The following is a 16106-nucleotide window of genomic DNA, read 5'->3' on the forward strand; positions in this document are numbered from 1 at the left end:
TGCTTTAGGAGCCTGTTGAGGGTTTGGTGTAGCTCTCGGGCTATTTTTTCTCACCCTTGTTTCTTTGCATTTAGCCCCACAGCCCAGTTCAGTTCAGTCGCTCAGTTGTGTCCGACTCTGTGACCCCATGGACTGCGGCATGCCAGGCTTCCTTGTCTATCACCAGCTCCCAGAGCTTGCTAAAACTCATATCCATTGAGTCGGTGATGCCATCCAACCATCTCATCATCTGCCATCCCCTTCTGCCTTCAGTCTTTCCCAACATCAGGGTCTTTTCCAGTGAGTCAGCTCTTCGCATCAGGTGGCCAAAGTATTGGAGCTTCAGCATCAGTCCTACTGATGAATACTCAGGACTGATTTCCTTTAGGATGGACTGGTTTGATGGCCTTGCAGTTCAAGGGACTTTCAAGAGTCTTCTCCAACACCACAGTTAGCTATTTACTTTTTCAGACACTGTTTAAAATTGGTTTTGCTGCAGAGTTTGAGACTTACCCTGCAGAGACTGAATGTCCAGTAAGATCAGCCTTTGCGGGATTGTTGAATTTCACTAGAGGGTAGCTCTATCTTATATAAATATGATCTGAACCATATATTTAATTAAAATTTTTCTAGTAGCCTCATTAAAGTTTTTTTTTTCAAGTGGACTGATTTTACTGTGTATTTCACTCAGTATGTCCAAAATATTCACAGTTTAACATGTACTCAATGTGAACAATTAATGAGATACTTTACCGTCTCTTTTTGGTACTAGTCTATAACCTCTGGTTTTATGCTTATAACGCATCTCGTGTTGTACTAGCCGTATTTCGAGTATCAGGGGCCACAGATCTGGACTCAGGTGTGTGTTTTTGTTTTTTTTTTTTTCCTTTTTCCATTCTCAGCAGTTTGTGAAAGAGCTTTGCCGGCTCTCTCATGGATTTTTGTTCCTGCTGCTTCCAACGCAGCTTGTACTCACCGCGGCTTATGCTTGGACTCGCTATGAACTGTGGTCTGAGCTAGTTCATCTATTAAAACCCACCACTATTTGTCAGTAAAGGGCTGGTGTCTTGGTTGGAGACCCTCAAGGACACTATTGCCTGAGAGGCAGGCCTCTCCGAGGATGTTTCCATTTCTCCTTAAGTGGAGTCTGTTGAGATGAGTGTGGATTATTTCAGTTTGTGTATTGGAAACAGTGGATTTTTATTTTGAATTGTAGAAATGGGTGGTTGTGAAAGAATGAAGGTTGTCCTTAATATATTGAGATATATCACCTGTCAGAGATGACAGCTTTGTATTCACAAATGTTCTGTAAAAAAATGGATTGAATTTTAGAAGACCTATCTCAACTGCTATGCTGCTAAATTACTTCTTTTCTGCAAGATTAACTACTTAAACATAATGTGTGTATATAAAAACACGTGCTTTTGATAAAAATAATTTCAGAGTAACTTTATTTAAATAATATTTTTTCAGCTTCTCATTGCAGAAAAATCTGGACAGTAGTTGTCATTTAAAATTATAAAATTTAAAAACACAACCCTTTTCAGTTTGTCGATCTACATGGACTTTATTTTTTGCTAGAAACTGAGATGAAGATGCTCAAAATTTACCTGAAGAAGCCAATTAATATCCGAAACAAAGAAGTGATGAAAATAGAAATCCATTTTGAACTGCAATTCAACATATCACAAGCTTCCATTAAAGCTTTAGGAGAAGACAAACAGGTGACAGATTTAATTCTTCTTTACTATTTGAATATATTTTGTTTCATTTCCATATTGGGGTTTTATAAATTGAAGTATAATTGACATAAAACATTATTTGTTTCAGGTATAAATCATAATGATCCCATTTTGTATATATTGTGAAATAATTGCCATAATGAGACTAGTTGACAGCCATCACCATTATTAGAAGTTTTTTTTCCTTGTGAAAGCTTTTACTCTCTTAGCAACTTCAAATATGCAGTATAGTATTAACTATAATCACGATGCTGTACGTTAAATTCCCTTGACATACTCATTTTAAAACAGGAAATTTGTATCCTTCGACCCCCTTCACTCATTTCACCTACCCTCAACCCCCTCCTCTGGAATCACCAATCTGCTGTTTGTATCTGTGAGCTTATTTTTGTTGTTGTCATTTTTAAGATCCCACATAGAAGTAAGGTCATACGGAATTTGCCTTTCTCTGACTTACCTCAGTTTGCATAAGGCCCTCACAGTCCATCCATATTGTTGCAAATGGCAAATTTGCTTCTTTTTAATGGCGGTATAACATTCTGTATAAAAATACATATGTGATTCCAGAGAAATATTTGTCAATTTTGTTTATATTTTCAAAGAAATCACTCTTAGTTTCATTGATCTTTTCTGGGTTTTTTTGCCTCTACTTTGTTCATTTCCATTCTTTTTTCTTCGTTCTACTAACTGGGTTCATTTATTTTTCTCATTTTCTCGTTCCTTCGAGTGTAAAGATATGTTGTTTATTTGAGATCTTTCTTCTTTATTTTTTGATGTGGGCATTTATCACTATAACTTCCCTCTTAGAACTGCTTTTGCTGCATCTCATAAATTTGGTATGTTTTATTTCCATTTTCATTTGCCAAAATGTATTTTTAAACTCTCCTTTGCTTTCTTCATTGACCCATTGGTTTTTCAGAAGTGTGTCATTTAGTCACCACATATTTATGAATTTCCCAGTTTTCCTCTTGTAATTGATTTCTGGTTTCATATCATTGTGGTCGGTAAGGATGCTTACTCTGATTTCAGTCTTAAGTTTATTAAGACTTGTTTTGTGGCCTAAATATGAGTGTTTCCTGGATTCTAGTGTGTTGAAAGAATGTGTATTCTGTTGCTTTTGGGTAGAACGTTATGTGTATGTCAAGTCCATCTGATCTAACATTAATTTAAGGCTGATGTCTTCACATTAATCTTTCATCTAAATGATGTGTCCATTGATGTGAGTGGGGTATTAAAGTCCCTTGTGTGTGTTCAGTCCCTCAGTCGCATCCGACTCTTTGCAGCCGCATGTACCCTGTGTAGCCCTCCAGGCAGCTCTGCCCATGAATTTTCCAGGCAAGAGTACTGGAGTGGGTAGCCATTCCCTTCTCCAGGGGATCTTCCTGACCCACGGATGGAACCCACGTCTCTTGCATCTCCTGCCTTGGCGGGTGGATTCTTTACCCCTACCTCCACCTGGGAAGCCCCCATTTAAGCCCCCATTCCTATTATCATATTGCTATTTCTCTCTATGTATGTTAATGTTAAATTTAGAAAAGAATTACTGCTTTTAAAAACCATGTGGTTTTGGTGTGCATTTCAGGTGATGCCTGACCAGACAAAAATCTCAGCCGTTTTTGGTGAATTAGAGAAAGAAGACCCTGAGATTCCTAGCAGCCACAAAATAGAGACAGGTATATTGGGAAATAACAAAATTTCTTACCTGGATTCCCTGTAGAAGCAATGATAAAATGTCATTTGAAAGAGGTTACTGAAAACCTGTGGTCATACAAGAGTAATTAATGTGCTACTGCTTTGGAGAAAAAAGTTGGAAATTAAGCCTTGAATTATTTTGTCCACCTGATACAGTCTCTCTGGGGGTCAGTTGGAAATGACAAAGGAGAAATAATGGTGGGGTGGCTGGAGGCAAGTGCTAGGGGCGTGTAGGGGCCTGTCTGCCCACAAAGCTGGCCCTGCACTGGTAAAATATTTCTTATGAGTTAGACCCAAAGGCCAAGGTGCCTCTAGATTTTTGGTATGTTTGAGGCAGGCCCTAATTACCAGTTCTCACCAGAAGATGGCGCTGTACCAGCAGTGTGGCTCCCATGACCAGCATTTGCAGAGCGTATGCAGCATTTTGTATGGTTATTGTTACCATTTTTTTTTTTATTGCTCTTTTCTTCATGCCTATAGACGAAGCAAAGGACTCCACGGAGCCGGCAGAGGTAACCAGGGCTGAAGACGACCACCACCTGATAACTGTCCCCTTAAACAACCAGTCTGAGCCTGCTGTAAGTACAGGGACCTGGGCCGGATTCTGAACCGTGTCCTCCAGGGCGCTGGCAGGTGGAAGCCGGCTCTCTCGGCTTGTTGTCCAGTTTCTCCCGGCCAGCCATCGCTCTCTTCTCTTGACTATCCCCTCCTTTCAATTAGGTTCACCAGCTGCACTTATTTTTCCTTGCCTTCCCTCAACTTGGCTCTCCCACGGAATGTGTGACTGGGCTGGCTTTGCCTCATTTCCTCATTTGGGATTTGGAGACTGAGCTTGTGAGAAGCAGCATCATTTCTGGAATCAGACCTGGCTCTTAGTTACTGACTGTGGGAACTTGGAGAAATGATGTAACATCACTGGGGCTGAGGCTTCTCATCTAGAGAACAAAGCTGCTTTGGGCTTCCCTGGAGGCTCAGTGATAAAGAATCCACCTGCCAATGCAGGAGACGCAGGTTCAGTCATTGGATCTGGAAGATCCCAGGAAGAAGGACATGGCAACCCACTCCGGTATTCTTGCCTGGAGAATCCTATGGACAGAGGAGCCCGGCAGGCTGTAGTCCATGGGGTCGTAAAGAGCTGGACATGACTTAAGTGACTAGAGAAAACAAACAATAGCTGGTTTATAGTGTGGTCCTCTTAGGACCAAAAACCCAACACACATAAAGCTCCTAACACAAGGCTTGGCATGCATTGGTGTTCAGTCCATTTTCTTATGTTTGATCACATGGACACATTATAGAGAAGTGTGATGATAGTGTCATATTTTTTAAACAAATATACACCGAAGATATTTCTACAGATAGAGTGTCTTTTGGGAAACGTGAACATCTCAACAGTTATGATGCTGTTGACATTTTTGTAAGTCTTCCTTTGATGTTTCCCTTAGTAACTGTGAGACACTCTTGATTATCTTTGATGTGGTAAACCTTCTCCTGTGGGTGGGTATCTTTTCTTTTATTTTTTTAATAACCAATAGTCACTTGGAGACAAATTTAATGAAGAAAGAGCCTGATATCTAAGTATTCAAATGCTTTTCTTTGGAGGTGTAGAATGAGTCCCAAAAGTCTCAAAGGCACCCTAATTAAGCAGACGTTTATATATGCATTTTCCTGCAGCAAACAAATATAGCTGATGATTCACCTGAAAAATCAAAACTGGATGATACACAAAAAGGTCAGATTTTTTTTTTCTGTCATACAACTTGAATGGTATATTTCAATGTATACTTCAGATGCTTAACAATTTTTGTTTTCTATTTTTATGCTTGGAAGTTACTTCAGAACGTGAGTATTCTGTAGATTTACAAGAATCATCAGCAACAATTCAGTTTCCTTCATTAAATGATGCATCTAGGTAAGTGATTTTCAGAAGTCATAAACCATGTAGACTGCTGTTAATGTGACTCGTTAATTGCAATTTGATTGTCTGGGTTTTCCCCTTTCCTGTATCTGGCCATGCTCCACACAAGGAGAGAGCATTGTGTGCGGTTTTCTGTGAATAACTTCAGCAGGGCTGCAGTGTTCTCTTGTCCTACGGGTCTCTACCCCTTTCATGGATCACAGCCTTGTCGTGGCCATGGGGCCTGCATAACTCAATGAAGCTATGAGCCATCCGTACAGGACCCCCCAAGACAGATGGGTCATGCTGGAGAGTTCTGACAAAATGTGGTCCACTGGGGGAGGAAACTGTAGCCCCAATATTATCTTTGGTGATGTAGTTTTCCCTAGCAGAACACTGGATACTCCTTGACAGAAAATGTGTATCACTTGGCACTAATTTATTTGCCACTTTTCCATGGAGGCCTCTGAAGAATGGGTCATACATGTGATTTTTTTTTTACAGCTTTGTTGAGATATAATTGAAATAACATGTATCTATGTAAAGTGTACAATTTGAGTTTTGACATTTGTCTACACCCGGGAGACATCACCACAATCAAGATAAGGACCATATCCATCATCTCCAAGAATTTCTTCCTGCCCCTTGGAAATCTCTCCCACTTTCTCCATGCCCACCCCTACCCTTGGCAATCACTGATCTGCTTTGTCACTATAGATGAGTTGGTAGTTTTAAAAATCTTACTTAAATGAAATCAGACTGGAGGCACTCTTTTCTTTTCCCCCTTGCGTCTTTCATTCATTGTAATTATTGGGATTGGCCAAGAAGTTTGTTCAGTTTTTTCATTGCTTATAGAAAAATCTGAACAAACTTTTTGGCCAGCCCAGTATTTTGAGATTCTTCGTGTTGTATCAGCAGTTCAATAGTATTGAAGAGAATATGGAAAGTATGGAGAATAGTGGATCCAGTGTATGGATATACCACAACTCGTCTGTCCATTCTCCTGTTGATGCACATTTGAGTTTCCAGTTTTCTTGTTGTTACAAGTAAAGCCCTTGGGCTTCATGTATAAGTCTCTCTGTGGAGGTGCAGGTGGCTTAGCTGCTAAGTCATGTCTGGCTCTTTGCAGCTCCATGGACTGTAGCCCGCCAGCCTCCTCTGTCCGTGGGATTCTCCAGGCAAGAGTACTGGAGTGGCTTTTCATTCCCTTCTCCAGGGGATCTTCCTGACCCAGGAATTGAACTCTGGTCTCCTGCACGGCAAGCAGATTCTTTACCTCTGAGCCACCTGGGAAACTCCTCTGTATGGAGATTTATGTTTTCTTTTCTCTTGGGTGAATATATAGGAGTGGAATAGCTGGATCATAATTGGTGTATATTTAACTTTTTAAAACACTGCCAAGATGTTTTCCAGTGTCTTTAGAGCATTCTACATTACCACCAACAGTCTCTGAGGGTTCTGGTTGTTAGGCTTTCTCATCAGTAGGTTCAGTAATATATTTTCACTGATGGACAAACTAAGGAATGAATGAACAGATCTAGTACTGATGTGGGCTGTTTCTTCATTTTTCTACCAGAACCACACAGTCCCACAAAGGGTCCTCAGTGAGTGATAATTTCCTTTATTTACTTCATTAATTTTTATTTATTGTTATGGCTCCACCTCCCAAACACCATTCTTCTTCTTTGAATTATTAGATATCTTTCTGTGTTGTGTATCTGTGTCAGCATTTATTATTTGGGGGCTTTAAGGGTTTACAATGTATATGTAATTGTAAATTGCATATGTAATTTACATATGTAAATTCCAAATTGTAAATTACACATGCAGCTCTAGGACCTGCATTTGTCTCAGTCGTGTCCGACTCTTTGCGACCCCATGGGTTGTAGCCTGTCAGGCTCCTCTGGAATTTTCCAGGCATGAATACTTGTTTGTGGGTTGCTGTTTCCTGCTCCAGGGGATCGTCCCGACCCAGGGATGGAACCGGTGTCTCTTACATTGCAGGCGGACGCTTTACCAATGAACAAGTCTATTTCTCCTTTAATAATGTTAGTTTAAAGTACTCTTTGTCACACTGTGAAATCTGTTCCTTCCTGACCTTAAAACATGAGACTTAGGAGCCAGGAGTAGAGCCTACATGTGTCAGGCTGTCCAGGAACTAAGAAGGAGCGTTTGTGTATCATCCCTGTAGCTAGCCATTTCGTGGTCAAAGGTCTCTTTCAATGAGAAGAGAGTAGAGACCTACCCCCCCACTCTGCTTCCTTCTCGTCACACTTTCTTGTCCAGGCATCCAGTGTTTCGTCCTTTCAGATCCTTGGAGCAGTCCAGGTTTCCTCCGGCTTCGCTCCTACCTCTCACGCCCGCCCCAGCAGGAGTGGGAGCTGGAGGGCCTGTGCCACCTGGTTTGGAAGTATGCCGCGCTCAGGCAACCCTGCAGCCTTCCTCTGGGGCTCTGATCCTCCCGGAAACCTGCTGCCCTTCTCTGCGCCTGTCTGATCCTCCATTCAGCAGTGAGAACTCCCCAGCCCTGCTCGAATCTGAGAATCCTTCTTCTCCTTCTGGGAAGCGTGGGACATTGTTGCTGCTGCTCTGAGAAGTCTAGATTCGTCTTTGGGAAGGGGCTGCTCGCATGTTGTCCTGCGGAATATGGCCATGTAGAGCAGAGGGTAGGTCTTGGTCTTCCGGAGGGTACTCATTCCCTGAGAACATCTAGCAAAACCACTGCAGGCTCTGAGCTAAGGATTCCAGACTGGAGCAATCTGTTCATCTCCGGGTCTCTGTTTCTCTGTCTACAAATGAGTACCTCAATTAAAAGGGACATTCAGATGGCTTTACGGCAAAGAAATCTTGGGTACTGCTCGGAGCTTTTTAGCTCTTTCGTGTTGGAATAAATAAAACAGCACGTACGACTGCTTTTACATTCAGACTGAAACCGCAGAACACAATTGAGGGCTCAGAAGAGCACAGGTTTCTCTGTCTCGATGCATAAAGAACTCAATGAGAAGAGAGTGGCAGGTAAGGGAAGAGCTTATTAGTTCTTGCCTGGAAAATTCTATGGATAGAGGGCTACAGTCTGGGGTCCCAAAGAGTTGGTAATGGCTGAGCATGCTCTTGCTAAAAAGGTGCGAGTTGCAGGCAGATGAGAGGGCTTTGAGTGCTTCATAGGTTACGTTTTTATAGTCAAAGGAACAGCGGGGAGAAAGCCACCGTCTTCCTCATCCTTGAGTTAAGCTTCCATCATCGGCTCCTCTCCCATGTCAGGCTGGGGAATTTTCTTGTCCCTGCATGGTCAAACTGGGACCATCATGGCACTGTTCAGATCAGCGAAAGAGAGGTTCCATATGCTGCTGCTGCTGCTAAGTCGCTTCAGTCGTGTCCGACTCTGTGCGACCCCTTAGACGGCAGCCCACCAGGCTCCCCCGTCCCTGGGATTCTCCAGGCAAGAACACTGGAGTGGGCGTTACACATGCTAGACTATGGTAAATCATGTCAGGTATCAGTATAGTGGGGTTTCCCAGGTGACTCAGTCAGTAAAGAATCTACCTGCCAATGCAGGAGACATGGGTTCGATCCCTGGATCGGGAAGATCCTCCTGGAGGAGATGACAACCCACTTTAGTATTCTCACCTGGAGAATTCCATGGACAGAGGAGCCTGGCAGCTACAGTCCACGGGGTCGCAAAGAGTTGGGCACAACTTGGTGACTGAACACCAGCAATCAGTGTGATGAGGGTTTTCCACTTTGGAATGTCACCTTTCCCCTCTATTTTTGTTTTTAATGTGTGCAGGGGAGCATGTCCTAGGGATCATTAGCCTAGTGACCTCAACCGGCAGAACGCATACATCACTGACTTGTGCATTTTTGTTGTTAGTTTCATTGTTAAACAGGCCTGCTTTGCTTCATGATTTTCCAGTTGCTTTCTGGGGTGATCATTAACTTAACGTTGGTCTCCCAAAGTTCCTTAAAGTTCCCCATCTACCTATAGTCTCCAAGTGGGATTTTAAAGTAGCTCTTTGATTATCGTAGTCTGTCCCTGTTCAGACTACACACGCATGCACAATAACATTTAGTATAGGGCTGACTTTTTAAAAAATTGTGATAAAATATACATAATGTAAAGTTTGCCATCTTCACCTTTGTAAGTGTATGTTCTGTGGCATTAAGTGCACTCATGTTGTACAGTCATCACCTCTGTCCACCTCCTGAGCATTTTCCATCTTCCCCGTCTGAAATGCTGTCCCCATTAAACAACTCCTCAATTTAACAAAACTGAAAGATATAAGAGACCTAGAAGGACACACCAAATGCTAAACTACTTGTGATTATGAATCACTTTGTTTTTTGCTCCTTGTGTTTTTTGGTTTCCTATTATGCATGTGTTAACTTTTAAGAAATAAATGTTATTTTAAAAACCTTAAAAAAAGATTAGTATACAAAAATCAAATTTCTTTCTGTATGCTAGCAAATAGATAAGAGCAAACCATGTTATCTGATAAGGGATTAATATCCAAAATATATAAGGAATGCCTACATTCAATAGCAAAAAATAAAAAATAAAAATCATCTGATTAAAAAAAGAGGGGAAAGGCTTTCAACAGACATTTCCCCAAAGAAGATATACAAACGTTCAAGAAGTGTGTGAGAAGATGCTTGACGCCACTAATCATCCAGAAAGGCTTTTGTAGCGCCCAGCTGAGTCTAAGACAGAACCGGGTAGGAAACGCTGCTGACTTGCTCATATCGCCCTGCCATCCTCTTCTTTATATGCCTCATGGGGATGGGCTCAACAAAGGTTTTGTTTTAAATAGCAAATTGTTGGCAGGCAGAAGATGTATGGAAATGGATTGCAAGACAAGAAGTTTGTCACAGAATGGGGTGCTTCCCTGCGCTGGGCTCACAGACAGAGGGTACATGGAAGAAAAAAGAAGGGTGAAGCTGTTGGGGCCACAGTTCCGTTAATTCAATGTATTTTGATTTCAGGAAAGATTCTGCTTTTGAGGATAATAGAAAGCAAGAAACAAGGATGTCGGTAATGGAATCACTTTCATTGTTTGGGGGCAGTCCTTCCCGTTTTAGTTACTTGCATACCATCTTCAGACTTTGCCTTGGCTCTGCGTCTTTATGATTCTCAGTTAAATTTATCTTAAGGTCTTTTAAAAAGGAAGTATTTCACTTTCAAGTGGAAAATCAGCATTAATTCTAATAGTGGGTAAAGCCCACAAGTAGGTACAACAGAGAATGGCAAAGTTATATCGAATTGTAATACTTTTCCTTGTATTAGGCTTTGAGCCAAAAGTCTGTCCTTGCTTTGTCAAAAAAGACATCTGTATACTTAAGGCTGATTCATGTTGTTATATGGTAGAAACCAATACCACATTGTAAAGCAATTATCCTCCAAATTAAAAGTAGATTTAAAAGAAGATACTGAAGTAAAAGAGAAGTGTTAAAGACTTTCTAGCTGCTGAAATTTACTCTGATAGAATCAGAAGTGTTAATGAATTGGAAAGAAATTTTTTGCTCTGAGTCAGTGATGATGTTTTGTTCCTACATTATCCGCTTCCATCTCTCTGTTGGTCTTCCTTTGGGAAGCAGAGTGCTTTAAGTCTATCATCAGTGCATTAGAACAGAAATCTGTGTGTGAGCAATAAATGAGATTTTTGTTCCTAAAGTTGAGATCAAGGATTTCAAACAAAGCTACTTCTGGCTTTCTTTTAGCTGTGGTTCTCAGTCCCATGGGCTAGCATTTTGAAGTTGGTATTGCCACAGTAATCAGGTGCACCAGCGTTTGGAGAGTTACCTACCGTCTCTATGATTAGGGAGGGTTTTGTTATCTTTTACAACAGCAGCTATCTAGGGATATAATCATCTTTTTTTTCTCCCTTCTCTGTATTTCTGTGCCCTTTTGTTATGTAAAACAGCCCAGTCTTAGACAAGGAGTTACTTCTCTTTTGCCTAACTTTGTAGTCATGTGTTTAAGTGAACATAAATGCTATAGCATCCTTTCAATAGTTCTCATGTATCACCTGTGTCTGTAAAAGTTTGATTATAGGAAACACCTTTTCTCAGAGAGTAATCAAGATTCAAGTAGTGGTGGCAGTGAACTGTCTTGGACCGGTAACCGAAAAAGGAAATCCTTGAAGTCGTATCCTAGTAGGAAAAAGACAAGAACCAGGAGAAGCAGCTTAAGAGGTAAGTTTGGTATGTGTTTTCTTTCCAGTCACTTTTCAAACAAATCAGTAGGTATTACTTTGGCGGGATGTGATGGGAAAGGGTATCAAAGAGATGTATGATCATGTGATCCAGCTACTGTTACACGGGAAAGGGAAAATGTTCATATGTGAAACAGTACTAAAGAATATGGAATTGACCGATAATTGTGAAATATGAACTACAGATAAGTGAAGTAAAGAGTTCAGATAAGAGGAGTCTGATGTAATAAGCTGAAATCTTCAGGAAAAACTTCAAGGAAGGCTGGGTGGGATCTCAGCTAATCCTTGGGAAAAGAATAGGATTTGAAGAAGTATGGAGAAGAGGAAGCATTCTGGTTAGGTAAAACTGGAAGAACATGGGCCGGTCTGCTGGGCAGGATGGCAGCCCAAAGGAGAAGAGGGTGGCAGAGGGCAAGATGGTTAGGTGGCATCACCGACTCAACGGACACGCGTTTGAGCAAACCCCGAGAGGGTGAAGGACGGGGAAGCCTGGCTCGCTGCAGTCCGTGGGGTCGCAGAGAGTCGGACACGACTTAGCAGCTGAACAACAGCAGCAGGAACATGAGAAGAGCGTTCAGAAGCCGTATCTGGAGCAAAGAATTCACGCTGGCCAGAGAGGAGCAAAGCTGAATAATTAGAGGGTTAGACATTTCAGCAAGCTGTGGGAAGTGGGGATTGCTTCTCGACTGTATTCTGTGTCTCGCATAAGTAAACTTACCCGTCGGGCTCTTGTTTCCTTTCATTCTAGTCTTGCCTCCATTCCCTCCTAGCAGTGGCAGCGACCTTGAGAAAGATGGAGTAAGTTAAGTTTTTTCTGTGCTTGCATGTGCCCTTTAATGCTGTAAGTTTGAAACAAGTTGGTCTGTTTAGGTTTGAACTACCTTTATTTAAAAAAACTCCTTTCCGGAAGAGAAAAATAACAAACCAGTGGTTTACTAGTGTGTAAACCACCTTCAGTAGAAACTTCAAGGACTTTCACACATTTAATATGGATCTTGGGCAGAGATTTAGGATCTTTTTTTTTTTTTGGTTGAAAATTTATAGAAAGATGTTTATTACAAAGTATGCTTGAAAGCTGGGCTATTCTGATTTCCTGCAAATATGTGTTCTTTTGAATTTGTATTTTAAAATAAACTTCTTGATTTAATTCTTCTTAGTTTTCAGTTTGTGGACATGTTATTCACAAAGATTTTAATTATTTAAATATTTATGTTGCCAGAGGTTGAAATGTCTTCAGGCTTATATAAATATTGAATAAAGTCTGAATCCCTTCAATTATCCTTGTTTTGTAGGAAAGTAGTTAAGAACATGGACATGAGTGTCCTCCAGACCAATTCAAAGCTTAATTTATCATGTTTTTAGCTGAATTACCTTTCTCAGCAGTTGGCTTATGTCCTTTGTTGAATGAAATTAGTGTATATAATAAAGTATGTGTGTGATTATATTTTATATATAATGTATATCATGTATATAAATATACATCACATACTATATGTATATATCACATTATATACCATATATAAAACATGTACATATATACATGATTATATATTATGTCACATAGTGAAAATGAAAAGTGAAAATGAAAACTGTTTCACTTTCCATTTTCACTATGTAACATATAATCATATATGTGTAACATTTTATATGTGTGTGTATATATGCAGACACACAAAAACATACTACAGAATTAGTGCAAAGTGTGTAAGAATTTTCTAGTTTTACTTTTCACTTTCACTATAACATAATCATGTATATATGAAATATATTTTATATAGTATATAATGTGATACATAATCATGTGTATATAGTATGTGATATATAGTCTATATAATTGTGTACATATATGTAGAATACATACACTTACATATAAATATATATTTTATATATATATGTATATATGCACACAAAAGCACAGACACTACAGAATACAGTGTGAAGTGTTTAAGGATTTCCTGTGGGCGGCGCTGGGATTCTGAGGACATCAGCAGCACCCTGCTCACCTTACACAAGTATAATGTGTTTAGTGCTCTGATGGGATCTGGCCTTGGCGCTAGGGGTAAAGAACCTGCCTGGGTTCGATCCCTGGGTCAGGAAGATCCCCTGGAGAAGGACATGGCAACCCACTCCAGTATTCTTGCCTGGAGAATCCCATGCACAAAGGAGCCTGGCGGGCTGCAGTCCACGGGGTCGCACAGAGTCGGACACAACCGAAGCGACTTGGCACCGCACAGCTCTCTAGCCATAGCTTGTTATCTGCCCTCCCCTGCCTACCTTCAGCCATCTGCCCAGGGGGACTCTTGTGTTCTGCAATGACAGGGAGTGGCAATAGCTCAAACTATAAGCCAGAGCAAGTACCTAAATATTTGTTGAGTGTTCAACCTGAGACAAGGAGTCATCATGTAGAAACAGACCACAGAAGGGCTTCCCTGTGGCCCAGTGGTTCAGACGTGGCCTTCCAGGGCAATGGGTGCAGGGCTGATCCCTGCTTGAGGAGCTAGGATCCCACATGCTTCTGAGCCAAGAAACTGAAACATAAAACAGAAGCAATATGTAACAAATTCAGTAAAGACTTAAAAAAATAGTCCACATCAAAAAATCTTTTAAAAAAGAAATAGGCTCAACAGTTTTTAGCAATATACAGCTTAAAAAAAATTAGGTACCAAAAAACATCAAAGCTTTGAGAATCCACAAATTTAAGATAGGCAGCTGCCAGGAAGTCTGTGGTGATTCTCAGTGAGGGCACTGCTGACTTTATAGAGGCATTGGTAGCTGACACTGACATCTCTGTGCTGGAGTTTAGGAGAATAACTTAGAGCAAGCGTTGGCTTGCGTGGAGGGCCAGGTAGTAAATATTTTGGTCTCTTGGGGCATATGGTTTCTTCGGCAACTGTTCACCTCTGCCATTGTAGCATGCAGGCAGCCTTGTGTCTAGTACTCGAATGCATGGATGTGCTGTGTTCCAATTAAACTTCATTAAGAAAACTTTATTCCCATTGGGCTATAGAGCTGTCATTGGTTGACTTCTGGTTTAGAGCAGTGATTCTCAGACTTTGGTGACCATCAGAATGACCAGAATGGTCACCAGAAATTCAGAAATGGGAATGGTCACCAGAAATGCAGATCGCTGGGTCCTGTCCCCAGTTTTTGATTGAGTGTGTTGTCAGTAGGGCTTAAGAATTTACATTTCCATCAAGTTCTCAGGTGCTGCTGAGGCTGTGGTCTGGGACCACACTTTGAGAACTTAGAGTCAGCTTTGAGTTAGTTTATTGATTCATGACCTAATGTGTTTCCAGCCCTGGGATCTTATGGCCTCACTGTTTCTTTTCCCCAAATGAATCATGTCCAATCCTTAAACATTTTAAAAGGATATTGGAAGCGTATTGGAATGTTTTGATAACTTGCCTTGAGTGGTTGTGAATGATAACACTTTGTAAAAAGTACTGTGTTTTAGGTTAAAATTCTAACACCCTTATCGAAGGATGCCTCCAGGCAAAATAATGTCACACCTCCCAAAATTTCTGGAACCGAATTTCAGAGTAGTTCTGCCTTTTTAACTCCTGAAGATTCTGCCCAGAAAACAAGTATGTGATTTTCTGTTGATTTACATAGAAAAAATTGTATTTTGGAAATGGTAGTTTAAAAAAGCAAAATATGTTTCTCTTAATATCTGTTGAAGGAAGTGTGAAGGTATGATTGATTAATCTTCTCTTTCTTGTCCTGATTAACAAAAGACAGAGGACTTTGTGTTTTAATTCCGTTTAACATTTGAGATCACCTTGTGGGTAAGAATCGCTGGTGTTCATCTGCTTTTAAAATAGCAACAAACGCAAATGGTGGTTATTTGCAGGGTTTGGTAAGCGTTTTCTGTAGAGCAACAGGTAGTATTTATTTTTTTGCTTTTTTGGCGCCTAGAGTTTCTGTTGCAACTCTTCAACTCTGCATGTATAGTCCCAAATCAGTCACAGACAAGATGTAAACCAATGGCTATATCTGTGTTTCCATAAAGCTTTATTTATAAAGCCAAGTGACAGATTGGATTTGACCTGAGGGGCCAGGGTGTGCCGACCCTTGATTTATAAGGTTTATCTCAGCCCCCACTGTGTTTTACTGAAACAATTGACATCTTTTAAATTGGTAAGAGTCAAGATATTGTTTTCTTCACCTTTATCATCCTACAGCTTAGCACGTTGGCGGGTACCTAGTAACACTTAACAGGCGAGTGCCAGCCTCTAAGTTTGGCTGCCCCTGAAAGAAAAGAGGCAGGGAAAGAAAAATAGGAGAGAGGAAATGCAGCATTAGAGTCAGGGCAATCAAGGAACAGATCTCAGAGAGGAAAGAGAACTACAGCGGTGAGGTCATAGAATTCTTGCCACACATTTGGGGCCACATGGGCAGCTACTAAAGGTGCCGATCTACTGAGGTAACAGGCTATCATTTTATCTGCAAACCTGTAAACCTAATACCTGTGCATACTCTGAAAGATACAAAGTGTTTTTTGGTTTGAGTTTTTTTCTTTTTTTTTAATAACTGTATCCCTTACAGGGGGCAGGGTATGTTGAAATTTAATTTATAGATTGATAGTGA

The 16106-nt window shown here is 40.7% G+C and overlaps 1 protein-coding gene across 1 annotated transcript in view; it reads left to right on the forward strand.

The window, feature by feature from the left end:
* Positions 1-16106, forward strand: part of SYCP2L (synaptonemal complex protein 2 like) — a 60765-nt gene that overhangs the window by 25309 nt on the left and 19350 nt on the right. Inside the window, exons 19-26 of the mRNA XM_070456963.1 lie at positions 1561-1703; positions 3304-3394; positions 3894-3991; positions 7680-7735; positions 10291-10339; positions 11349-11499; positions 12268-12317; positions 14974-15103. Of these exons, the coding sequence (XP_070313064.1) occupies positions 1561-1703; positions 3304-3394; positions 3894-3991; positions 7680-7735; positions 10291-10339; positions 11349-11499; positions 12268-12317; positions 14974-15103 (768 nt within the window). The remainder of the gene's footprint in view (positions 1-1560; positions 1704-3303; positions 3395-3893; positions 3992-7679; positions 7736-10290; positions 10340-11348; positions 11500-12267; positions 12318-14973; positions 15104-16106) is intronic.

Source organism: Odocoileus virginianus, chromosome 27 (assembly GCF_023699985.2).
Source record: "Odocoileus virginianus isolate 20LAN1187 ecotype Illinois chromosome 27, Ovbor_1.2, whole genome shotgun sequence".
Classification (NCBI taxonomy): domain Eukaryota; kingdom Metazoa; phylum Chordata; class Mammalia; order Artiodactyla; family Cervidae; genus Odocoileus; species Odocoileus virginianus.